Source organism: Phalacrocorax aristotelis, chromosome 5 (genome assembly GCF_949628215.1).
Source record: "Phalacrocorax aristotelis chromosome 5, bGulAri2.1, whole genome shotgun sequence".
Lineage (NCBI taxonomy): Eukaryota > Metazoa > Chordata > Aves > Suliformes > Phalacrocoracidae > Phalacrocorax > Phalacrocorax aristotelis.
Window position 1 is genome coordinate 69,851,318 of NC_134280.1, and position 25,202 is coordinate 69,876,519.

The 25,202-nt window shown below is 45.7% G+C and overlaps 3 protein-coding genes and 1 pseudogene across 3 annotated transcripts; 1 reads left to right on the plus strand and 3 right to left on the minus strand.

Moving 5' to 3' along the window:
- Positions 1-4,920: 4,920 nt before the first annotated feature.
- Positions 4,921-6,182, plus strand: LOC142057056 (olfactory receptor 5AP2-like; annotated as a pseudogene).
- Positions 6,183-7,184: 1,002 nt separating this feature from the next.
- On the minus strand, positions 7,185-8,125 carry LOC142058067 (olfactory receptor 8U9-like). Its single transcript, XM_075095181.1, has one exon. It carries the CDS (start codon positions 8,123-8,125, stop codon positions 7,196-7,198), a length of 930 nt encoding a protein of 309 aa, XP_074951282.1. The 3' UTR covers positions 7,185-7,195.
- Positions 8,126-16,297: 8,172 nt separating this feature from the next.
- Positions 16,298-17,254, minus strand: LOC142058092 (olfactory receptor 5F1-like). Its single transcript, XM_075095220.1, has one exon. It carries the CDS (start codon positions 17,240-17,242, stop codon positions 16,298-16,300), a length of 945 nt encoding a protein of 314 aa, XP_074951321.1. The 5' UTR covers positions 17,243-17,254.
- A 3,045-nt stretch (positions 17,255-20,299) lies between these two features.
- Positions 20,300-22,094, minus strand: LOC142057057 (olfactory receptor 5J3-like). Its single transcript, XM_075092537.1, is given in 3 exon segments — positions 20,300-20,311; positions 20,994-21,112; positions 21,115-22,094. Coding segments are annotated over 3 exon segments (1,041 nt in total). The 5' UTR covers positions 22,025-22,094.
- Positions 22,095-25,202: the final 3,108 nt, after the last annotated feature.

Genomic DNA, 25,202 nt, shown 5'->3' on the forward strand with positions numbered 1-25,202 from the left:
CCACCATACATCTCTCCTGCTCCCCTAAAGGGCACAAGTCTCCCTACATCTTATGCCATATCTGCCAGACCTGTGTCCATACGTCCTAGGATACCTCAGGTGGAAGCAGACGGATCAATAGGCTCAGTGTAGCCCAGAAGAGGATTTGCCACGTCCAAAGGAGAGCCCATGCACGGTCACGTGAACCGCCAAGTTCTCCATCGATGTTACTGAGAGCCTAGAGGTCTGGCTGTGGGATGGACACATGGGATGGGTTTGGGCTCGCCTTGCTCCGGCTCAGCACGACGTATGGTCCTAAACGTGAGCTGCAAGCGCCCCAGCTTCTCCTCCAGCCTGTGATTCGGCTGGCCGAAGGGATGGCTCTGACAGAAACACCACAGGGCTTACGGGAACCCGTGACCTTCTGGAGGAGCAGCTGGAGCCCAGCAGGAAACCTTCAATGGCACCAGAGCCAGCACAACCACCAGCAGACCAGCACCTGCACCAGCAACCCAAATACTGACAAAGACATGCCGACGGCTGTGCGACCCCAGGTGGGTGTTTTGCTTGGGTGCAGCTCTACAAGTGGCAATATTTTGACAGCAGAGTTTATATTTCGGGAGTTTCTGGGCCAACACTTTCACTGCTGACTCACATTTGTTCCCACTTTATTACCAATCCTTCAGGTACAACTCAAAACACCGCTCCTTTCTTGGAAAGGTAAATAAACACACATTTTCCAGTTATTTCCAAAAGAAACTTCTTTTGTTTCTTACAAGAGAACGGCAAAGGAGGAAAAACAATTTGTAGAAAGCAGTTACACCAATAGTTATTGAATAATTAGGTATAAAACTTTGCAAAGTTTATCGCTAAATTCTTCCTCTCCCTTATGTCAGCTACACAGCTGTGTTAGTATCGCTACATCTAAGGGTATTTTGGGCCTGTTCATTTTCCTCTTCTAATATAGGTAGAAGTGGAAAGGAGGAGTTGCAAATAAAAACCCCATGAAAATAGCGCATAAGCTGAACTCTGACATATGGAAGCGTCACGACCCATAGGCTGGCTGGGTTTCAGCCACCATAAATTCAGATGTCTTTAAGTTAAATACATCAGAGAGTCGTGCTACATTTCCTATATGCAGCATTATGTCTTTATGCAACGTAGCTCACCCAAGCCATTTCCCGGGTTTGTTTTAACAAGAATCAGGGTCTTTTTGTTCCTGACAGGGAGGGAGACTAAGATCAGAGTTAATGTTTACCCATTAAACTTCAAATTTGGCCAGTTAAATCCCACAGCTAATGGTCTTTCAGATAGAGAGCGCTACATGCTTTGAGAAAATTCAAGAAAAGATTAGAAATCTTAGGTTTATTGCAACTAAGACCCCGTGGCTTTACTGTACACCCCTGTTTCAATACACATCTTGAAAAATTCCACTAAGCAGTTCATTTAGGAACTGTCACTGTCTAATATTCACTGTTGTATATTAATGAAATCAAAGTATTTATTCACTAAAAACACATTTTGAAGGACTAAAGTGCAGCAGAAAAAAATATAAGATACCTTTGAACATACTTTGATGGGTCATTGCAGAAGCAGAGGGGTCAGGTAAGTTCCTCACAGCTTTCCCCGTGTCCCGCAGCTCTGCGTCCCTCGTGCCACCAATTCCCCTGCTGCCCCCACACAGCACCCGGGATGCCAGCCCTTCTGGTTTCCTGTAGGAGATCCAGCCTTCTCCCGCCTGAACTGCTTTTGTGCCTGCCTCTGTTATTAGTTTCTCCAAGGAGATCATTCCAAAGACAGAGAGACTCTGCACCTTTTTATTTCCAAGACTAGGGAAGTAACAACACAGAAAATGAGACGATATCCTATTAAATTCACTTGAAAGTGTGTGTGCTCATCTCAAATAGGATAAAATAATTAATAGGTCTCCAAAAAGGATTCTGCTGGGGGAGGGGGTAAACACATAAGACATACTGAGGATTTCTTCTGGATGTGTGTATATTTGTCCCGGTATAACTCTTAGCAGTAGGCAAGGATATGTTTTCAAAGAGAAACATCATTTTTTCTCTTGTGCCAATCACTGCTACATTTCTTTGGCGTCGCCTCTGGTCAGAGCTGTCTTACCTCTCTGTACGACTCTATTGCACAGAATCATCACCAACTTAAGAAAAAACTTATTTTTCCACCTTCTAGCTTGCTTTATAAATTGGAGCTTCAGGGGAGCAAATTTATTCTGAGTCTCCTTTTCTTCTTGTTTTTTTTTTTTTTTAATTCTGCATGGTGTGGCTGTCCAGGTATGGCTGTGGCTGCCAGAGACTCTTGTCTTCACTGTTTCTTGCTGTCCAACTTTGATGGTTGGGATAACCCCATGCCAGTCACTCTTGCTTTTTCTCCTCTCCAGATATAATTGAAGAGTTCCCTTAGCGATTTCAAGAGGTCTGGAACTCTCACCTCCTTAACTGTTCAGATGGGTTGTCTTCTAGGAAGAAGAAAATGCCAAGATCAGAAACTGCTGTGAGATTATTGAGAAAAAACATCTCATAGAGGCAACATCTCAGTACCTTGTAGCTATGGAAACACTCGAGCTGGAAAGATTTACCAACCTTCACTAAGTCTTGAAAATCATAAAGAATACTCTACACTTTTCCAGACAAAAATGTTGCCAACCTACTGAAGACCATAATTCTAATAACAAATTAGGAAATGGAGGAGGTATTAAGGGCCAGAGAACAATCCTTGAATATAATGTTACATTTATTACTCTATTCCCCTCGCTAAGAATACTACCTGCCATGGCACCCATGTAGGGACATGGCCTGGATGGAGAGAGAGTGCCAGAGGAGTGAGCACTGGCTGGGCTGTTGGGTGCAGAGGGTGATGGGTGGTGGGTTGTACTCTGCCTGGAGGCTGGGGAGCACCACGGGGGTTTGTCCTCTTTAAACTGACCCACAGGGGACACCATGGTGTGCAGGCAACCATCCCACAGTACCTGAGCAAGGCAAGCAGGGTAGATGCAGAGACCTGGGCCAAATTCAGCCGACTCCAGACCATTGGGCAAGTTGGTGATGATGAAGCAGGTCCAAGGTCAAGCCAAGTCACTCCCCTGGTCAGGGTCGGGTCCAGCAATTGCTAGGCAGGCTCATGATCAAGCAAAGGTGCAGATCAAAGGGGTCAATAGATGGAAACCAACACTCCTCTAGCATAAGCCCAGAGAGGAACAAGCTCCCTGGGCTGAGCTTAAATAGAGCTCATGGGCTAATGCACGGAGGGTGGGGATAGAAGTCCCAGGTGAGGCTGGTCAGGGTCATTAAGGCCTATTAGTTCACTCTGGGAGAGATTAATCACTGTCTGAAAATGCCCATTTCTCACATTGAATATGGTGGAAGCCCAGAGTCACCAGCGCAAGTGTGAGCGCGTGGGCTGTAGGTACCTAAATATGGATAATCCCACCCTTCCTGGAAAACCAGGCTGTTTAGTGTCTACAGAGGGTCATCAGGAGCTCCAGAGACAGTCAACTGAGCTTTATGAACTATTTGGGGATCCTCTGAAAGATCTGAAATGTCTCTAAACCCATTTTAATCTGCCAGCATGGCCAGACCAAAACCTTTGCATGGTCCACAAGTATCTCAGAAGCATCGTATGAGCTGGTCATCACTGCCCCTGCATGTCTGTGCTCAGTGATGGCTCATCCACATGGTATTTTTCAGAAGCCCAAAGCAGCACAACAGCTTTCAGAATTGTATTTCAATCTTTTCTTTTTCCTTTTATTTTCTCTGGTAAACCCTGCCATGAGGACCCCCGGGGGCTTCCTCCCAGGAGAGCACGAGAGACTGTATTTACAGCCCCGTCACCCACGAGCTCAGCAACTGGGGTCTGGGAAGGAGCACACCTCTCTTCACATCAAGCAGTTAAGAGAGGTTATGCAGACATGTAAATGTTCTCTGCTGCGTTTGCGATAAATCCTTGGCTCCCATCACTCGATAGCAGTGAAGGCACAGGAGGAGCCGAAACGCCAAGACAAAGCCTCACCTCACCTGCGTTTAGACAGTGGGTTTTCTTCTTCATGTCCTCCTGTCCTCTTTTTTGGGGGCTCTCTCAGCAAACAGCCTTAACAAAGTAAGTTTTCTTTACAATAATTGGGAGCAATGGCTTATGCAAATCGGTTTTCTTTTACTTAGGCAGCTAAAGCAAGGTGAACAGATTTATGCAGATGTTAAATAAGGATGGGTCTTATTTTATTATAAAGAAATGGAACATTTCAAATTGTCAACAGAATATAGTCATTAACAAATCAGCCTTTGGAATCAGCACGTTTTAAAATGACCTCAGTTTTCAAGTAAGCATCTTAATGCCCACGTTTTTAGGGTGCTTCAGCGCGCTGGAGCTCATAAATCATGAATTTACCAATGTGATTTTTATCCATTGTAAATGGTACATCATAATTTGATAAACGTGATTTGAAGGCTGGAATAATAATTAGAAGCCAAGAGAAAATGTCTAGAGGTTGTTAATGTTGTGTACTCTGTGATTTCGCTAGGACTGAGACTATCTCTTGCTCCAGGTTTATGTGCCCTCCTATGACGTTCCTCTGAGGCATCTTCTGAAAAATATTTCTCTCGAACTCGAGGCAAATAACAATCTGTTTCCTTTCTCAAATCTGAAAACACACATGCTAGAAGAAATCAATAGTTTTAAGTATCCAAGCATAGAAAACAAAGGTTGCCATTCATATTGCTTCAATTCACTCCCTGTTCTTCTCTAAGTACCTCAACCTAAAACCAAAAACCACACACCATTTGGGCTTAGAAAATATAGCAGAATATACCAAAATGTGGCAGTTAAACTGGTGATTGATTGGAGTGAAATATGGTCCAAAAGTGAAACTATTTTTTATCGTGTTGATATTTTTCTTCCTTTTGCCTCAGCAGGTAACATCTGGCCATGGGAGGAAATGACACGCAGACTAAATTCATCCTCTTGGGAAGTACAGGCAGTCCATGTGTGCAGGCCCCTCTTTTTGTGTTGTTTCTATTGATTTACATTGTCACTTTGGTGGGCAACATTGGGATTATGGTCTTGGTTTGGGCGGTTCCCAGCCTCCACACCCCATGTATTTCTTCCTCACCCATTTTTCATTCGCTGACATCTCCTATTCCACCGCCATCTCCCCCAGAATGCTAGCAGACCTGTTAACAGAGAATAAAACCATTTCTTTTGCTGGCTGCATGATGCAGTTCCACGGCTTTGTTTTCTTTGCAGCTGCTGAGAGTCACCACCCTGGCTATGATGGCCTGTGGCCGGCACGTCGCTATCTGCAGGCCCCTGCTTTACGTGATGGTCACCTCCAGCCCCGTCTGCCGGCAGCTGGTAGCATTTTCCTACCTCATTGCCTTTCTCAGTTCCATCATCTACACAGGCTGCACGTTTGGGGGTTCCTTCTGTGGACCCAACCATACCGGCCACTTCTTCTGCAACGTCCGACACCCGCAGCAGCCAGACGGTCATCTTTGCCTTCGTCGCCATAAATGTGGTGGGCACAAGCGTGATCGTTTTGCTCTCCTACATCTGTATCTTCTGCAGGGTCCTGAGGATGAACTCAGCGCGGACCAGGTCCAGAGCTTTCAGCACCTGCCCTCCCGTTGATGGCTGTTTCCTTATTCTACGGGACAAGATTCTTCGTGTACCTGCAACCTACGTCAGGCCACAGCAGCCTGGATAAAGTGACCTCCATCTCCTACACCATGGGCGCCCCCATGCTCAACCCATTCATCTACAGCCTGAGGAACAAGGAGGTGAGGGCTGCGCTGGTGAAGTGCAAGAGAAGGATCTTAAATCGCTGTCAACAAAAAAACCAGCTGTGTCAGCTAGGAAGCGAGCAGATTATCTCATGTGAGAAAGCCTGTGATGCATTAAAACAATTGGATTTTTCCCCTAACCCTCACAATTTTATGTAGGTTCTTCCACAGTTTCTCTACAAAGGTCAGTTACAGTATTTAGACCCCACAGTCACATCTTCCCTGGAAGGAAACCGGGAGGCGTGGGATCCTCAAACTTCATTTTTGCACTCACCATCCTGTAGGAAGAAATTACCCTAAATTATTCCAGGCTGCTTTCTTTTTCTCTCAGAAAGCACAAATCATAGTTTTGTTGATTTATAACTTTTTTTCGGTGATAAATGTGTATTTTTCTTGCAAGGTTATTGACTCCTAACTCCCTAAACTCCAATAAATTCCTCACTTACCTGCTAATTATTTATTAGAGTTAAGCTGCTGGGGTGGGAGGGAACATGTGGGAAGAGTAAGAATGTGTTAAAATTTGCTTGCTCACGAAGGCTCGGACAGACTGCGTGGATTCAACTCATCATCTTAGAGAGCCATAAAATACATACATGCACACAGCTCTCCACTGCTGGGAGAGAAACAGGCATTTCTGGGGTGTGATCCATGTGATTTGCTTGAGAGACTCATCTTGGGACAAAGTGAATTATATATAGGAGTGCCTATTTCTTAGGGGGGGTGAGAAAATATCAACCGTGTGGAAAATTCACTTGGGCAAGAACATAATTTATCCCAATTTTAAAGCTGTTTCCTTGTATTTTTTTACCTGAACTTATTTCTTTCTTAATATTGCGCTTGATATTATGCTTGAAAAAGCTTTATTAGCGTGCCAAGCCACAGGTAATAGCTGGCGAAACTACGGTGAAGAATTGTGTGATCAAGTTATTAACTGATTATATGATGTCCTGTAGTCCTTCAGGTCTACCCCATCCCCGCTCAGCCTTGCAGGCACTGGGTTTCGGAGAGGCGCTCCATAGAAAAAGGGTTTCTGACTCTTCTTCTTGCTTCTCCTCTGAACCTTAACAGTCTGGAAAACCATGTCCAGTGCAATCCAGGCTTTATTTCTAGTCATTGAACAGAGAAATGAGATGAACAGGATGAATCAAGGTGTGTGGAGGGGCTGCTCACTGCTCATTGACCGTTGGTGGTGCATGAGGTTGAGCTTCCTCTCAACTTGTGATTCTGTGATCTCACCCAACTTCAGCTATGCAGAAGTTACATGTCTAATCTGTGTCCGTCACCTGAATTCTTATAATTAAGGGAGATAAATTATAAAGAAATTACCCTCAATACACTTTCATACAGATTCCAGTGCAATTTTGAGTCCCACTCAATAACAGCGATAAGGAAACACTCTCCTCATCACCAGCTTCCTTCACTCACTGCCTTCTCCCAACCGCTCTTCGCAGGGCACCCTTCACCTCACTGTTCCTCAGGCTGTAGACCAAGGGGTTCAGTGTGGGGGTCATGATGGTGTAAAACAGCGTGGCCGTCTTGTTCTTATCCAAAGCATAGGTGGAGCTAGGGCGCAGGTACATGAACAAGATTGCCCCATAAAACATGGTGACGACCACCAGGTGGGAGGCGCAGGTGGAGAAGGCTTTTCTCCTGCCCTCCGGAGGGCGGATCCTTAGGATAGCAGGAAGAATATAAGTATAGGAGACAAAGATGATGGTCATGGTGCTGAGACAGTTTATGCTGACCAGAGCAAGGACAACCGCCTCGTAGGTGCGGGTGTCAGAGCAGGAGAGGGCTAAGAGCGGGGCAATGTCGCAGAAGTAGTGGTTGATAACATTGGAGCTGCAGAAGGAGAAAGAAAAGATGAAAGTGGTGTGCGTCACAGCGTGCAAGAGGCCGATGGCGTAGGAACTGGCGACAAGCCACTGGCACGTCCATCCGTCCATGATGGTGGGGTACAGGAGGGGCTTGCAGATGGCCACATACCTGTTGTAGGCCATCACGGCCAGCAAGAGGCACTCGGTGACCCCAAAAACAATGAAGCAGCAGAGCTGGGCTGCACACCCCGAGAAGCTGATGGTTTTGTCCTCTGTCATGATCTGCACCAGCATTTTGGGGAGGATGACGGAAGAGTAGCAGACATCGACAAAAGCCAAGTGGCCGAGGAAATAGTACATTGGGGTGCGAAGGTGAAGATTGGTCCTGATTAATATAATTATCCCAAAGTTCCCCAAGAGTGTTACCACATAGATGGCCAGCAAAGCCAAGCAAAGGGGGACCTGGAGATCTGGGTGGGTGGCCAGCCCCAAGAGAACGAACTCGTGCACATCGGTGTGATTGAACGGTGTCATTCTCTGTAACGCGTTCAACCTGTGGGAGATAGGTAAAGTGATAGACAGTGATTTGGGCAGCTCAGCAGGACCCTCAGCTTCCTCCGTGTCACTGAAGGGAGGCAGAGCACTTCCTACCGGAGGGTCATGAGATGGACTCCGGATCGCTCTCGCAAGAGCCGAGCCTCCGCCCGGAGGCTGAACAGGGCGAATGCCCACCTGGGTTCAGCTCAGCATTTCATCACCTACACAGCTTCCCATCTGTGCCTTCCTGGGAAACCTAACTCAGGGGGAAGGTCAATACACTGGGCATTAGGTTATTTAATGCATTTTGTTTTTTCCTTAGTAAACGACAGGTACATTTTGAAAATAGGTGGGTTTTTTTAAAAATGAACCAACATGGAACTATTCGACTTGCAGAAATTGCAGAATTACTTTTCTTGTTGATCTTGCAAAATGAAAGAGAGCAAAAAATGTGCATTTTTCTTTCAAAACTGATACAAACACACAGTTTTCAGTACACACAGTCTTGACAACCTCACAGGAAAGGGAATTTGCCGTGGCACAGTGGCGATGGGGAAACTAACTTGGATGTAGAGCCGAGGCCATACAAGCAAACACAGGAGGAGCTGAGCAGGGCAGGGAGAGGAGATAACGCAGCCTGTGCTGTAGGTACTGAGCACCCTCTTGCCTTGGCCAGCAGGGCCAAGGGACACCTGCACATCTCCTTGTTTTATGTCATCTGAGCTTTAAAGCAGAAGAATCCTCCTCCCACGTAGGATTCCTTCTTCAGTTCTCAGTCTCGCTGCTACAAACAAGATATCTTACGCCTCTGATCCTTTCTTTCCTCCATCTCACCACCTTCCAGCCCATCAGACAAAAAGAACGGGATGCTTACTTTAGCCCCATGATGTTCCTTCATGTCCCATGGCTTCAAAGCAGGTTCAGGGCTGAGGACTGGCCGGAACAGAAGATGTCCTCACCTTGGACATGGCTTCTCCAGCAGAATTCAAATCTTCAGTGCAGGTCCATGAAGCTCCTTCAAGGACCAGGATGAGTTTGCTGCTCCTGCAGACAGTATGACCAAGGCCATAATTCATCTTCAAACCATTGCTGAGTGTTTTTTAGAACTCTTTCCTTAAAAGCTGCACTGAGGATGACTTGTTGCTGCACCTTCCAGAAGGCAGACGAGTCCCCTCTGTGCCTTTTAGCATTCAAGTGGTATTTATGCCCATTTCTGTGGCCTTGGAGGCATTTCAGTCCACAGAGAATAAAAGCTTGACAACAAGCAAAATCCACCCGGAATATACATTTCTTCATCTCCAGGCTCCCTAATGAAGCCCAGGAACAATTTCCTTTGAATATCTGGATTTAAGAAGATGTCTTCCCCCCTCTCCCATGCCAAGGCGAGAGAGTGGATAAAAAGTGAACATCAACATGATTCAACAAAAGCAAATACCAACTTTTTCCCACGGTCACCCTGGATATTATCTAACTTTCTTAAGCGTCTTTCCTAGTGCCACTTTAAGACGGGTTTCGGCAACACAGAGATATTTCTTGCAACCATTTGCTGTCATGTTCTCCCCTTATTAGCACCCTCTTCCTCCAAAACCCACTCCAGATGTTGATCCTTGCCTTTGCTGGCTTTGATAAGACAGTAATTGTCCCCCCGCTAAGGTTTTTCATGATATCTTCTTGGTTTTTTTTACTTCTGCTGTAAGCATTGATGAGAAGAGCAAGGCAATAGCAACCACCTAAACTCAAATCAATAGCACAACTGCAACCTTACCTGAACAAAATTCTTTTCGCTGAGGTCTGTCCACTGGGTCCGAGTGCCGTGACATGTAGTATCTACAATACTGTGGTCTTGGTGTACAGATTCATGAAACACTTTCCTATCTGCTTTCTCCACGACCTTTAGCTTACGGAACTGCTGGTCTCTCTGTATCAGTTTGTTTGAGCGGGTGCTGCTTTCAGAACCTCCAACAGCCGCCTTTCAGAGACCACTTATTCCTGGCGTTATCAGCGGGAACGATATCGCCTGCTCATATGTGTATTCGTCCTGACCGTGAGAATTCAGAGGTGTTTTAAACCCCCTCAGACAAACGCTGCACATACTCAGACTGCCTGGTGATAACCTCTCCCCACCACCGTCACTTCACAACCGCTGCCGATGGCCCCGTGGCTCAGGGGGATGCCTTCATCTAGTAACGTATATGAATATATAAAGACACTGATTATTTTCAAAATGCTGTGATAACTTTTCTCATAAATAGGTCTTCTATTAACTCCCGTGGTGGACTTTTTTCCTCAATATTATTTTTTCCCTAATGAGATTTGGGGCCAAAAACCCGGGCAGGCTGCGTACAGCCACTCCAGCCATTGCTTCCCTCTGGGATATGGGAAGCACTTGGGACCAGTTGAACACGACCAGCTGGTAATTTCCCCTTCTGAAGGCACTCAGCCGTTCTCCTGCAGCAAACTCACCAAAGACCTACCTGATCCCATAGTCACAGCTTACCGAAACGCCTCCGTGTGCCCAGATTTTCAGCAGAATTTGTGCCTAGGACAAGAGGAGCGTTTTCTGGCAGATATCTAAGGTAGTTTCGAAAGTAGGAAAAGTACCATCAGCTTGAAATATTATGAAGTCTGCCAGATTGTGTCTGTGTTATTGTTTTTACTCACTATCCTCATTCTGTTCATTTAATCTCAGTCACTCAGGAAATACCAAAAAACACAATCTGTGCACAAGCGTGTAACAATGCCAAAAATCCTCTAATGAATTTTAATTTAAAGCAATGGAGAAAGCAAAACCTACCGAAAAAAAAAAAAAAAGCTGTTGAGAGTCTGTGTGGCTTCTTTCCCTAAGACACCTGGCAGTTTTTGGTCTCTAGCTCCCAAAAATTTGTCCTGAGAATGAGAGAAGACACCCAAATTCATAAGTGGAATTCATACGCTTGGCTGGGGCAGATCTGTCACCTCTGGAAGGTTAACAGCAGCGCTCAGCTCCCTCCAAATACGCTCATAAGCTGTGCTTGAAGTTTAATTTCATTCCACCAAAATCTATACAGTTTCAACACTGACTTGATGAGCACTGAACTCCTCAAAGGGGAGGAAAAAAAAATAGTGAGGTGTGAAATGAATCGTTCAGTGGCGTCAGCACGTGGTGCACAGTCTGGTGCTCGTCCCCACAGCCGGTGCCCTGGGTTGGCGTGGAATTTCTCACTGTGCATCCCAGCCTGCAGGGCTCCAGAAAGAAATACCAAAATGAAATTGGAAACAACATTTCTTGAGAAATTAAAAGCTAATTATAGGGTTGTAGTGGTTTTTTTTTTTTCTTTTCCAGATCATTCATAGCTACCTCGGTGCTTTTATTTAACGCACCAGCTGTTGAGTCTGAGCATGATTTAGCTGAATGTTGTCACCTACAGGTGTAGGCTTCTTCATCTGACCATTCTCCACCTTGTTGCCCGGTACTCGAGGAAGGAATTTGTCTTGCTCCAAAATAAACATCCTAAATAGTTAATCTGAATATTGCATAAAAGTTCCCACGTCTCCCCATTAACCAGAGTTCAAATTACTCCCTGGACCAGGAAAAAGTGATGTGTATTGTCTACACCCTGGTGATCCCCATGCCGAGCCCCCGGATCCAGAGCCTGAGGAACACAGAGGTGAGGGATGCTCTGGGGAGACTCCTCGGAAGAGTTCTTGTTTCCTCCCAGCTTCAGACTGGTAAAAAGATATAATCAACTAAACGCAAATAACTCGGATGTTCTTGAGATTGCACTTTTGTTCTGCAGCTGTAGTGATGAAAATAATGAGCACGTAACATGAAGAGCCATGAAAGCTCTGAAAATCCTCTTTCTGGGGTGCAGGGAGTAACTCAGCGGATCTCTGGGGGATGCACCACCGTGCAGCAACCTTTTGGTTGGTGCAAAGGCCAAACTACACCCTTCAGGGACCTGGTCCTTAAGGAAACGCAGAATGAGGCAGTGGATAAATATCCCCAGCCACACACCACGGGCGGCGCTGGGAGAGGCGAGGACATGGGCGCTTGCTCTGCCCCATCAGATGAGCTGGTGGGGGGATGCCACGCAGAGAGCATCATCACCCTCTTGTTCTCAGGATCTCTAAGCCTGTGATCCCGTCAGCACTTGCTGGACAGGACCGTATGTAATTATGGGCTAAAAAGGCCCAACAAGGGATATGGTGTCACAGATAGCCTAGGAGATAAATCTTCAAGGGGATTCGTTTTTCTTTTCTTTGCCTGCTCCTTTCTCTGCCCATCCCTTTTGTTACCTGATGACAAACCTTAGACTTAACATATAAGGCCAGCTGAGAAAATCATCAAGCCCACTGCAGCACCTCTGAGAACCAGGGGCACCTGGAGAGGGTCTTCACAAACCTGGTCGGAGCACGGGGAAAGTTGCAAGGAAGCAGCAGGACACAGCTCATGTGCTGGTCTCACTATGGAAGAGCCTAACACTTTAATTGGCTATGAAAGAGCCTAAATAATTGGTTTTTAGGCCAGCAGTGTGAGGTGAGATGAATTCCAACTTCCGTAGACGCAAGCGTGCCTGTACTCAGGTGTGCAAACACAGGCACGCAGTGAATGACCGCTGCTTTCAGTAAAGTGCCTAAAACTAGAGGTCTTCCCAGATACACACATTTGTAATTATGACTTTTAGGGCGTACATCCCACCATTCAGTGTTTGCTCAGGCGAAACAGAAAGCTTAATGAGGCAGTGCTCTTACTGGTACGACGCAGGAAAAGGAATCTAATGAAACTCTGTTGGTTTGTACCAGATGGCGAATCTACGTGCATTTGTCTTCAACGTGTGTCTCCAGTTTCTCTGTATGTACCTCAAATTAAGGAGTCTCAATGTACGGGTAGTTTAATGCAACACTGAGATTCAGGTTTCACATTCACACAAGTCAGGGAATGCAGCCAGCAAATACCTACAGAGACACACGTATATACCCACCCATATTTTCATATCCTATTTCCTGTATGTATTTCATTAATTTGATGTGTTACATGCAATACCATAACAGTGCAGCCCTTCTCAATATGAAATTTACTCTGCTTTTTTCTTTTCTGTGTGTGTAGCTGCATTTTTGTACAGAGAGCAATGCCAGCAACATGGAAGCCCTTCTCCTAGCTGGTGTCCCCAGACCCTGCACTGCAAATATCAAATAGCCACCACGATGCATGTCTCCAGGCCAGTCCCTTTCCCCTGATTGAGGAGGAACCACAGTTCAGTCACCAGCTTCATCCTCCTGGGGTTCACCACTGGCCCAAAGCTACAGCTTCTCTTGTTCATGGTGTTCACCTTAGCCTATGTCACCACCTTCATGAGCAACATCACCCTCATTGCGGTGATACGCTGTAGCTCACAGCTCCATACACCAATGTACGGCTTCCCTGGGAACTTGTCCTTCCTGGATCTGTGCTGTCAGATGGCCCAGCTGCTCTGAAGGTGGCAAATGGCACCAGATTTCTACATGAGGGCAACCAAACCCGCACCTGGCCTGGGGAATTTCACTGCATCTTGCTCCTTTCCTGCAGCTTAAGCAGAAGTTTCCAGAACCACGTGTAGGAAAACATGCAAAAAAAGGGTGAAGCGGTTTCTTAATGATTAAAGTATCTTTTTTCCTTTATAAAGTTTTAGCTGAAAGAAAAAAAAGCTATTATTATTATTATTATTATTATTAATAATAATAATAATAATAATAATAATAATAATAATACTGTTGAGAGGAGGGATTAGGTAGACCAAAGTAGATTCATCTCCCTCAAATTTAGATAAATAAAAGTTGAGCGATTAATCAGAGTTCCTTGTCTCCATTTGTGATCAATAAAGGTGTTTCTATTTTTCCATTTTTTGTTCAGACAAATAGTGCAGTTTAAAGAGTTTAAGTTTGAAGATCTCCCAGCTTTCTCCACCTCGCTGGGTTTTTGTTCCCATCGCAGGCTGGGGCCAGGCTGCATGAGCTGGGTTCCTTTTGGGTGAAAACTAAGTGAAAATGGGCTTGAGGGGGACACCTAATGCACCTTTGGTAGGAGTTCAGACCCCCAGACCAGAATACATTTAATCCAGAAGAAACTATTCCAAAATGTGTATACCATAGACAGCAGGCCAGTCCTTTTGATGTTCAGAGCAGCTCCCGTTGCATCACGTCTATCTAAAACATCTGTCCTAGGATGTGATAAAACATCCTCTTATTCCCACACATTTTAGAGGGGACCTAGCTGATTATCTCATAGTTAGACATCGAATTTTTAGATGTTGAGAGGCAAGTGGGCCTATTCCTGCGCTTATTTTCCAGTCCCAAATTCCTGATGGTAGGAAAATCACATGAAAATCAGTCAGACATGGATGTATGTGGTATGTGTATGTGGTATACTTCAACCTGCCTTGCAGTCTAAGAATTAAAAAAGACAAAAGCAGATCTACCCCAAGGCAATTAATGACAAGAAGGTCAAGGTGTGAGGTGTCCTTGAGGAGGTCCAAAGGTGAGGAGAAATCCAATGAGCTTCCCCAGCTCCTTCTGCTAGGGGGTCAAAAGCAGGCAGGGGTATATCACCCCGTTAGTGAGAACCAAGGGAACCACATTATCTGTCCACATCATGAAGACAAGGAGGTCTCTTTCTTTAATGAGAGTGTATGACCAAGCTCGTACCAGCACAGAAAGGTCTCCCGCAGGCCTGAGCTCCAGGCTCTCGCCATACAGCTGGTTTCGGCTATTTCCATCACAAGTGATGCTGCTCCCCTTCCCAGGGCAAGAAGTGCTCCTTGGGGACCAACCACCCTTCCAGGAGTCATCTGTTTAACAAGACCTTCTGGGGTTTACCAAGAAAGTTTCCTAATCACCATGACAAGCTTCTCAGCGGGCTTGTAGTCAACTTACCCCATTCTTCTTAACAAGCCATGAGAGACTAATTAGTAGAGGCTAAGAAGAAAGAAACTGTTTTTCCTTTTAATGACAAAGTACACTTCTACAGCTACCTTGCTTATCAGAGCTCGTCCAGGCCCCGAAGCCGATGAGTCGGAGGGTCAGTGTGTTGGCACATGACTGTACGAAGGACAATTGTGTGGATCTCAATGGTTGGAGAGCAATGCTCCTCACCGTTTCTCTGATCAAAGCACCCGCCCCTCATCTCTGAGGTTAAATTCCCACCTGCAGGCGGAGGTTCTCCTTCCTCGGTGGGGTGATGCAGTGACCCAACAGCACCCTGAGCTCCTGGCTGAGGAGGTATGGTGTTGCACTTAGTGGGAGCACTGGTTGTGGTGGGAGCTTCTTCCATGCCAGGCTTGGGTCTGCTTGGGATCACTTCTAAACATTTCTACACCATATTTGTTCCTGGCCAGCAGTTTTTCTCTCCTTTTGGTCTGCGGGGTTAGCTACACTAGAGCTGCTAAAGTTTGTTAATCGTTCCCCTGTATTTCATTATTTATTTTAGAGGGAAAAATCACAAAATTGATCAAAACTAAGCAAAAGCAGTTAATAATAATATAACCAAAATAAGGTTAAAATGCCAGAATAGAGAGGAGGTACCTGACTAGTGGGTAATTCTACCATTACTTAGAGAAGATGCCAGGTGGTAGCTCTCTGGTCCTTGAGCAAGTCGCAGGCACTGTACAAGTATCTCAAATAAAATTGAAAACAGCTGCAGTCGAGCTAAAATAAGTTGCAGAAAAGTCCTGACAAGCCTTGTTGCAGTGAACTGTTGTTATGAAGCCCAGTGTCTATTGCTAGTACTAGGAGCGCTAAATTACCCGAGTCTTGTGTTCACCAGAAATGTGCCCGTTATTTGATGTGAAGAATGCTCTGGTCATCGTTGTCGTGCTGAGAGCAATAGGTGTTTGTTGTCGTTGCTCAAGAGAGCAGTGGTAACGCATTCTCAAACGACAAAGGGTCAGAAGGGTTTAAATTCTTGAAATTAAAATAATATCAGGCTGTAAAGACAAATAAAAGTAGCTAGCTCATCCCTGAGACAGGTCGGTGAATGGCCTGATCCGAGAGGAGTTAAGGACCCAGTATTTAGGAACAAGGCAGAGGTTTCCCAATACATTTGTCCCTAGTAGCTCACAGGAGATTACTGCTTCTTTTATACCATGGCGGTACAGAAATGGAAAGTATAAACATTTCTGAGAAGACCTCTCAACTCCTTTGGCGCACCAGGGAAAACTACTTTTCTGACGAACGCTTCCTCTCCATCACCCTGCCCAGCGCATTCTTCACCTCCTTGTTCCTCAGGCTGTAGATGACGGGGTTCAGCATGGGGGTGATCACAGTGTAAAACACAGAGGCCACTTTGTCAAGGTCCTGGGAGTGCCTGGAGCTGGGTCGGGAGTACATGGACGCAGCAGATCCATAGAAGAGGGTCACGGCGGTGAGGTGGGACGCGCACGTGGAGAAGGCTTTGTGTTTGCCCGCGGCCGAGCGCGTCCTCAGGATGGTGGCCAGGATGTAGGTATAGGAGATGAGGATGGTCAGGTTGGTGACAAACAGGTTGAAGCCAACCACAACGAACATCATAGTCTCATTGAGGGTGGGGTCCGTGCACGAGATGGCGTAAAGCGGGGGCCCCTCACAGTAAAAGTGGTTGATGATGGCGGGACCACAGAAGGACAGCCGAAGCGCAAAGCCCGTGTGGATAGTGGCATTCACGATCCCAGCGAGGTACGAGCCAGCTACCAGCAGTGCACAAACTCTGCTGGACATGGAGATGGCATAGAGCAGTGGGCTGCAGATAGCCACGTAGCGGTCATACGCCATCACAGCCAAGAGGTAGCACTCGGTGGTGGCAAAGACCGCATAGAAATAAAATTGTGCGAGGCACGCGGGGTAAGAAATGACCTTCCTTTCTGCTAGCAGATCCGAGAGCAGTCTGGGGGTGATTGAGGAGGAATAGCAGATGTCTAGGAAGGCCAGGTTGCTCAGGAAGAAGTACATGGGGGTGTGAAGCTGGGCATCCAGCCGGATTAACACCAACATCCCCAGATTCCCCAGCAGAGTGATCACATAGATCACCAGGAAGACCATGAAGAGGACAGCCTGGACATCCCCCTGCTCTGAGAACCCCGAGAGGAGAAATTTGGCACTGGGGGTGCAATTTCCTTTGGCCATCATCGTAACACAGTTGCTGTAGAAAAGCAGAGATGCAGAGAAACACAGAGTCAGCACATTCCTGTTTTCCTCACAAATGTTAAAGATGCATTTATTTTTCTCAGGGAATGCACATTTCAGAGGCAGGAACCATTGAACAACATAGTCAGTGTTTGTCTCAAAAGACATTAAAATTAACAAATTGCATGACTGTATTTCTTTGTAATGGTTTTACTCTGTTCTAGTCACTACTAATTTGGTTTGATAAAGTCACTCTGCAAATCAGAAGGCTTATTCTACCTCCTGAAGAAGCTTGTTATTCAGCAGATCCAAAGAGGTAACCACAGCAATTTATTCTGACATTAGAAGGAAGTCTGCACGAAGAAAACAAAACAAAACAAAAACCAAGAAACCCTTGGTTCAGAAGATCAAAAGAGAAGAAAGCATTGGTGAGAGATCAAGACATTTTTTAAACCATTTCCTTGAGGATCATCAGAGCAAGTTAAAATAAAACTCTGATTTCTTCCCTTCCTTCCTGTGAAACTCTGAAATTAAGTTTGAAACAGGATCTTTAGTGTAAGTATTAACCCCCCTTTCAACACGGTGGTATCCATGTCATCCTTGTGATGCCACTGAACTGAGAAAGACAGTGAAACAACATTACAAAGTTGGTACCGGTGGAAACGCCAGCAATGCTATGGTCCCGTTATGAACTGGGGGGGAAAAGATGCTGATAATGTAGGATTATTTTTATTTTTTTTTTAAAGAGATTAAAATTATGCTCATGCCTTCTTAAAACAGAAGCTAGGAGTAGTCACCGAAACTGCTCACTGAGGGTTTTTGAACTGTTAAACAAGACAGCAAATTATACCATTGGAAAGGACCCTCCTGCACGAGGGAAGTTCAACACACGTGTCCTACCTTGACTTACACGTGAGGCGCCCTTAAATCTGGATTTAGTCAACCGCATTTTTATAGCTCGTTCCAACACTAAGTCAGTTGCAGAAGCTGTCACGGCCGAACCGTTTGAAGTTTGCCAACTAACCCAGGTAGTGGTTCTATGCCGTGACCTTCATAGTACAGCAGAGAGCAGACCGTGCACCGTCGGTCCTCCCACCTGCTTCGTGTAAGAGGTCTGAGACCAAGCAGAACCCCGGCAAGGGTTTTTTGCCAGCATAACATGCCTCGTGCCACCGATGCTTTGCAGAGCCGCTTCCTCAGCTTGTCCCAGCTGCTGCCGTCTCCAGCCACTGGACAATAATTACCAATCCCAGTAACCTTGATTAAAATAATGAGCTGAGCTGGGGGGGGCTGCTGACCTCTGGCAGTGCCTCTGTGTCCCCGTTGGCTTCACTCATAGCCTGAGCTAGGGGCTGCCTTAAATTTGGAAAAGCAACTTATTAACAACTGGGTTTTGCATGAGGTGTCCTGACCTCCGGTGACTCTTCTGTGCTAAAACAGGGTCCTGCCTAAAGTCCTCCCCTTGCAACAGATCAACTCTTTGTAGCGTTATTTAGGCTAAAACTCACCTGCCTGCTCGCATCTCAGGGCCCTTTTTGGTTTATCAGACTTGTTATCTCCTAGACCGAAATTCTATGGGAGAAATAAGCCCCAGTTTCTCCCAGTACTGCTGTTAAAAGCAAGAATGGTTTGCCAGTCACGAAGGGCATCAATACATGACCAAGAAAAGCTGCTGTTAATAGGACTGTTCCCTTAAAAGACCAAGGGTTTTGCTGCTGCCCTCCCAGGTGTGTCACACAGGAAGTTTCTCTTGGGAATTGATGACTTTGGAAACAACTCCTTAAGGAGGAGACATGCACTGATAAATAAAAACAATTAGTTTCAGCAAGTTAAATGTAAGCTTGAATGTTTTTTTCCCACTTCATTACATATATATAAAGAATTATCAATATATATACAAATTTATCTCTTGAAATATACAATTTACCTCTTGGAATCACAGAGAATTAAAAAGAACTGGTGTAATAAATAGAGATTCAAGGATTAGGAGATTGCTCAGGATTTGGAGAAATGTTGCAAATGCCATTGGGCAGAAAGGGAAAACTCTTCAGGAACTCTTCTGAAGCAGGTTTTTTTTAACATTATCTGGGATATTCTGTTGTTTAATAACCCAGAGGTTGGATCTAGGCATCTGTGAGAGTCACAGCCAGGTTTATGGAGGAAAGGTTCTCTTTTATTGCTCTTAAATGGACAAAATGGTACTAGTCTCTGTAATCAGATCTAGGGAATTATTTCCTGTCCATCCATGGAAAATATAAACCTTTCTTGAGGAAGTTAATATCTAGTATTGGTGACCTTTATATCAAAGGGAAAGCATAGCTCTGATGCTATCGTCACCCATGTTGCTTTTCTGTTCTTTCCAGGAAGGGTTTTGTGGATGCCGAGCATCCATGCTCAGCTTTTATTGATTACAAGCTAGTTTCACCTTTGCACTTTTGAGGTGGGGGGGGTTTGAAGGACTCCAAAACAGCAGCACGGTCAGCTGAAGCTTCTCCCTTATAGAATAGAATATGCTTAATTTAATTCATTTATTAATTAGTTCATTTATCGAAATTTAGTTAATTTATGCTTAAGTTAACTCTTCGGGCTATGCCCTGAGTGTGGCTGCTCTGTACAAAACCCACATCTGCCCCGTAGCCGTGTCAGCCCATCACCCGTCGCTGCCGAGCAGCAAGTGGAGAAAACCGTGCCTTTTTTTCCAGAAAAATTCATCTCACCCTGATGTGGGTGTTTAAAATAGATTAGATGAATCAAAGCCCCCAATGGCATAGCTGTCTCTATAAGGGGAACTGATGGTGACTAATTCAGATGTGAAAGCTTCCAATTAGACAGGATGACTCCTGGACCGAGATGACTCAACCCCTGACCCCTGGAAGCAGAAATTATTAATAAACTGCAGCTGGGATGGAAAATAAACTTTGCCTGGATGGAGACACATAAGTAGGAGCGAAGGTGGTGGGGGAGTTTTGGCCAACGTTGAGTCTTGGAGCCATCGAACAAGCCAGGCACGTCTGAATACAACGTACGCCAGACGCACGGAGGCTTTCTGTGTTCTCAGCGTCAGATGCCCTCCTGGGAAAAGCCAAGACTGCTCATACAATGTCTTGCAAGACTGTTCTTAGCCAAGCTGAGTGGCTCCTTGTCACAGAGCGTAAAACTCCACCCTGCTCCTAGGCAAAGGGGCATGCCGGGGTGGTGGCTCCAGGCTGGTAGCTTTCCGTGGGGGAGACCCATCCAGGAAAGCAAAATGCCCAGCACAGGTGGTCTGCGTGCAATATATAGGAAGCATGGGGATGTGCTAGTCCCCGTAAAGAGTATCCTTGGACAAACCAGAGAAAATAATAATAAATCAGGTTTATCGTACTAAAGCAAAAGCTTAGGCAATACTTAGAATATTTGAAAACATCTTTACGAAAGACGTTGTCCCTCTCCAACACGTAGTCTTCATTTAGCTTGTCCCCCTCTGCTCTGAGCCACTTCTTTCAGGCCACAGAATTTAACATTGTTGTAACATTGGGTAAATCCTCTTTGGTAAAAAGTATCAACTGTGCATGTTCTAGCACCACTTTTGTTTACTCCAAAATTTTCACTGACAATGTATGTGTTTTTAGGATTGTCTGTCTTTCCTTCATTCTTTCCTTCTTTCAGACATTGTAATTACGGTTAATTTATTCTTCAAGGGACCCCAACGTGGAATTAATTTGTAATTCAAACTCTGCAGAGTCCAGCACGAGGTGGAGCACGTACATCTCACCAGATGTGCAGAAATGTACAGTGCTCTTGTGTCAGCCTTATTTCTTCTGCTGACTCCACTGCGGCCGGCGATATCTGCTTCAGTTTGGGTAGAGCAGGACCCGTGGGAATACATGCAGGGGGGAGTTCGTTCGTAGCTCTTCTGAGGGTGCTCCTCACCTCCGTGCTCCTCAGGCTGTAGATGAAAGGGTTGAGCATGGGCATCACCACGGCGTAGAAGAAAGAGGCTGTTTTCCCTTGATCTTCTGCACGTCTGGAAAAGGGATGGAAATACAAGCAAGCTGCAAAGCTGTAGGAGAGGGCAGCAGCCACGAAGTGGGAGATGCCAGTGGAGAAGGCTTTGTGCCTGCCTTCTGCAGAACGAATGTTCCGGTTGGTGAGCAGGATGCAGGCGCAGGAGACAACGATGGCCAAGACTGAGGGTGTTATGATGAAGCCACCACATGCGGCCGTCGCTATCTCGTTGAACCAGGTGTCCGAGCACGAGAGTAGCAGGAGCAGTGGGATTTCACAGTAGAAATGATTGACAAGCTTTGGGCCCCAGAAGGAGAGTTGGAGGAGAGCACTGGTGTGCACGAGGGCGTTCAGGCTCCTGGCAGCGCAGGAGCCCACCACCAGCGGGACACAGACCCCATGGGACGTGGCAGCCAAGAGGTGCAGAGGCTCACGGATGGCCACGTAGCGATCGTACACCGTGATGGCCAGAAGTACGGCTTCCGTGGTGCCGAATACTGCAAAGAAGTATGTGATGCAGCCATTGAAAGAAATGACATTTCTCTCTGCAAGGAGACCCAACAGGAGCTTTGGCGTGATGAATGAAGAACAGCAGGTGTCCAGGAAAGAGAGGTGGCTGAGGAAAAATTGCATGGGCATGTGAAGCTGAGAGTTGGTCCTGATGAGGATGATCATCGTCAGGTTCCCCACGAGCATGGCAATGTAGATGAGTATAGAAATCACGAAGGGCAGCTCCTGCAGGTCGGTGAAGCCCAAGAGGACAAACTCAGTCACGCTCAAGTGGTTTCCCCCAGCCATTCTCCTGACACCAGCACAGAGGAGACAAAGAAACCCAGGGAAGAGGTGAAATTGTTTCTCCCACCTTGCAGGAATATGTAGTGACCAAGGCTAACGCAGGATTTGGTGTTTCCTGGATGAATACACCCACTTATTTGGAGGAAAAATACGATAGCTATCCTCAGTGGGCAGGTTGAAGATCCAAAAAAATATATTGAAAAATAATACATTGACAAAATAATAGCCAATAGATCATAATATGGAAAAAAAATCTTAAAGCTTAAATCTTAAAGCTCTGGCTGGCACATTATGGAAAGAATAGGTCCTGCAAAAGATCTTGTAAATTATGTTTTCTCATGAACATCCAAATTCTTTCCAATATGTGGGCATCTTTGGGGGGATTCCTCTCCTTTAGGGGGCAGGGGGTGTTCTTATTTAGGGAGAAGTAAATGCAATAATATTGCGTGTTAATTTGCCTCATTAATTAATGTTGCATTAAATTGGAGTGGTTTTGGAGTGATTGGAGTGGTTTTCTGACTCTGTAGTGATATGTTTTAGTCAATTAAAATGAGACTAGCATACCTGATGGCAATTGCATGCATGTGTACCTTCAAGAGGAAAACACCCCGTTCTAATCTGGATTACACTGCTCGCCGTCTTCCTTGCGCCTCTTGAGTCTGCTAATATCAGGAATTTTTAACCAAAATTTGAGTTAGGAATTAGGATTCAAAGGTACTGGATTATGCATTTTTCCTTCAGAGAAAACTTCCTTAATAACTTCAATATTGCTTCATGGCAGGGTTCCTGCTTCCGCAGGGGGTGGGCACAGCGGTTAAGGAAGCCCTTCCCCATCCAGCAAAAAATTGTCTCAAAACCTCTCAAAATTTCACCCTCCCTCTAGCTAATGGTACCTCGCTGGTCCTTGAGCTTAACTTCCTTGAGAAGTTAAAACATAAGCTCCATCGGTCTTCCCGAAACCAGGAAAGTTTCCCTACGGCAGTCTCCAAGGTGGCTGGAGGATTTAAGTTTTACCCCACGCCCACAGGACAAATTGCCAAGTGGTCTCTGGGCACCTGGAAACAGAGCGAACCTTCCCCGAAGAGCCTGGGATAGACACGGAGATCTCCCTCCGAGGTTTTAGGGATGGGGTCCCCAAGGCACGTCAGAAATGATGCCTGCGGAGCCCGGGCAATGCGACTTGCGCACGCAGCTTTGCGATGAGGAATGGGACACAAGGCGATGCATTTCTGTTGAGGAATCGAATCTGAAAGATATTTTTTCTTCTCCAGGAACACAGGAGGAAAAAAAAACGATAGCTCTAAGTAATGGATTAATTAAAGGAAATTATTGCTGTGTATTTGCAGTGAGCAGTTAGATTAATTTTTTTGTACTACATATTTCAATTTCAATCTGTAGGTTTTTTCCATCTTTTTTTTTTAATTTTTTTTTTCCCCTGCTGCCCTTCTGCTGGTCACACACCTTGGTGTTCAGCATCACTGCAATTTTAGCTGGTATATTTTTCTTCCTCTGTCCTTTTTCATGGTTTAAAAAAAAGATATAATCAGAAGACACATTCTCGTGTTATCCACTAGAGATGACCTTAAAATATGTGTATTGCCTGTTTGAGAAATGAGTATTACTATATATTCCCTTCTCGCTTCCCTCTTTCCATCAGCCTTGCTGTCTGTTTTCTAGCAGAAGCGAGATGACCGTTTCTTCAGGACGATTCATCTTCTCCCATCGCCCTTCTCGAAGCAGCTTTTACTTCCCCTTTCCTCCAGCTGCATGTCAGAGGTTCATTGCAGAAAGTCCCTTGACCAGCTGCCGCTGCTCTTTTCGGGTGCTGGTGGGCGTCTTTGCCTCAACGGCATCTTGACGGCTCATCGTCAACGTGGTGGCCACCACAACCTCCACATCCTTCTCGGCCAAGCTGCTCTCCAGCCTGTCCTGGTGCCCGGGGCAATTCCTCCCCAGAGGCAGGACACTCTTCTCCCCTTTTTGAATTTTTTTGCAATTCCTATCTGCTCATTTTGGACAAAAAAGCTGCCTTTGAAAAGTCATTTTGCGTCATGTGCTTCAAAATTAAAATATCCCCAGATGGATGTTTGGTGCTTGTGGAAACCGATGGTGTGACTTGTTCCCTGTAGAAAAGAGCAGTTGGTTGCAGACAGGGTTATGCTAAATTGCTTTAACGCTTTTAAACGGACGCAGGAGATCCAACTGCAGTTGTCTACACCCGCCTTGGGCAGGGGGAGGGAGTGCTGTTTCCCACTGCTAACATCTCACGCGTTGCATGGCCATCTCCTCGTCCTCATTAATTTCCTTCTTTGTGTTGGGTGATATTTATGTAACTGAGTGAAGATATCTCGGACACACGCATCACACCTAACAGCACCCAAACCAGCATTCTCAATACCACTGCTAGTCTGTATAGTGTAAAACATCGCCCGTCCCATCTCAAATATCCACATTTTATCGCCCACAGAAGCATCCCTTTCCCTGGGGTGTCTGCCTTAGATGCACACGCAGGTGTCTAAAGCCAGCTGAGATTCGTCCTGCCCCGTGTGTCTCTCTGTCCTTGCTCAACCCAACCTTCCCCTTTCACTTTTCTCTCTTTCTCAGGAAATGTGGAAAATGCAAATTTCTCTTTCTTGGGTTCAAAATGTCTTTCGAAGCCAGGAACGGTGGTAAAGGCAGACACAGAGAGGAACTCACCAGTGTTTGGGTAGGGTCTCCTTGCTTCTTCCACTAGGACCTTAGAAGGGGTTTTTGCTCCAGAGCAGTAACTGTGTCTAAAATGAGCCATTCTGATATCCCCCAATTCTCTTTTGAAACTGAGAGATACCTTGGCCATCGATTTTAAAGGGAGTAAGGCCAAACCCAGACGCTCCCCTTTCGGTGCTGCACTAAGGGGAACTGAAGGTAGCTTGGTTTCCAGCCAGCCTGGAGAGAAAAGGGTCGTGATCCAGGTTCCTGGTCCTTCCCATATATCTGGATGGCACGTGATGGAGAGGAGTCGCCACCCCAGCGCAGGATTTACTCCTTTGTAAGCCAAAGCCTTCAACTCCTTTTTAATCAAAGGAAAAAAATTATGTTTCTCTGTTTCTGTGCCTTTTTTACCCACCAGCTGGAGGAGGCTTCCAGAATGGGATTCATTTCACCCTCTTTTAGATTCAGCTCACATTAAGACCCAAATGTG

Coding starts and splice junctions, on each gene's coding strand:
- LOC142058067 (XM_075095181.1), bottom strand. CDS start 8,125: ATGACACCGTTCAATCACACCGATGTGCACGAGTTCGTTCTCTTGGGG.
- LOC142058092 (XM_075095220.1), bottom strand. CDS start 17,242: ATGATGGCCAAAGGAAATTGCACCCCCAGTGCCAAATTTCTCCTCTCG.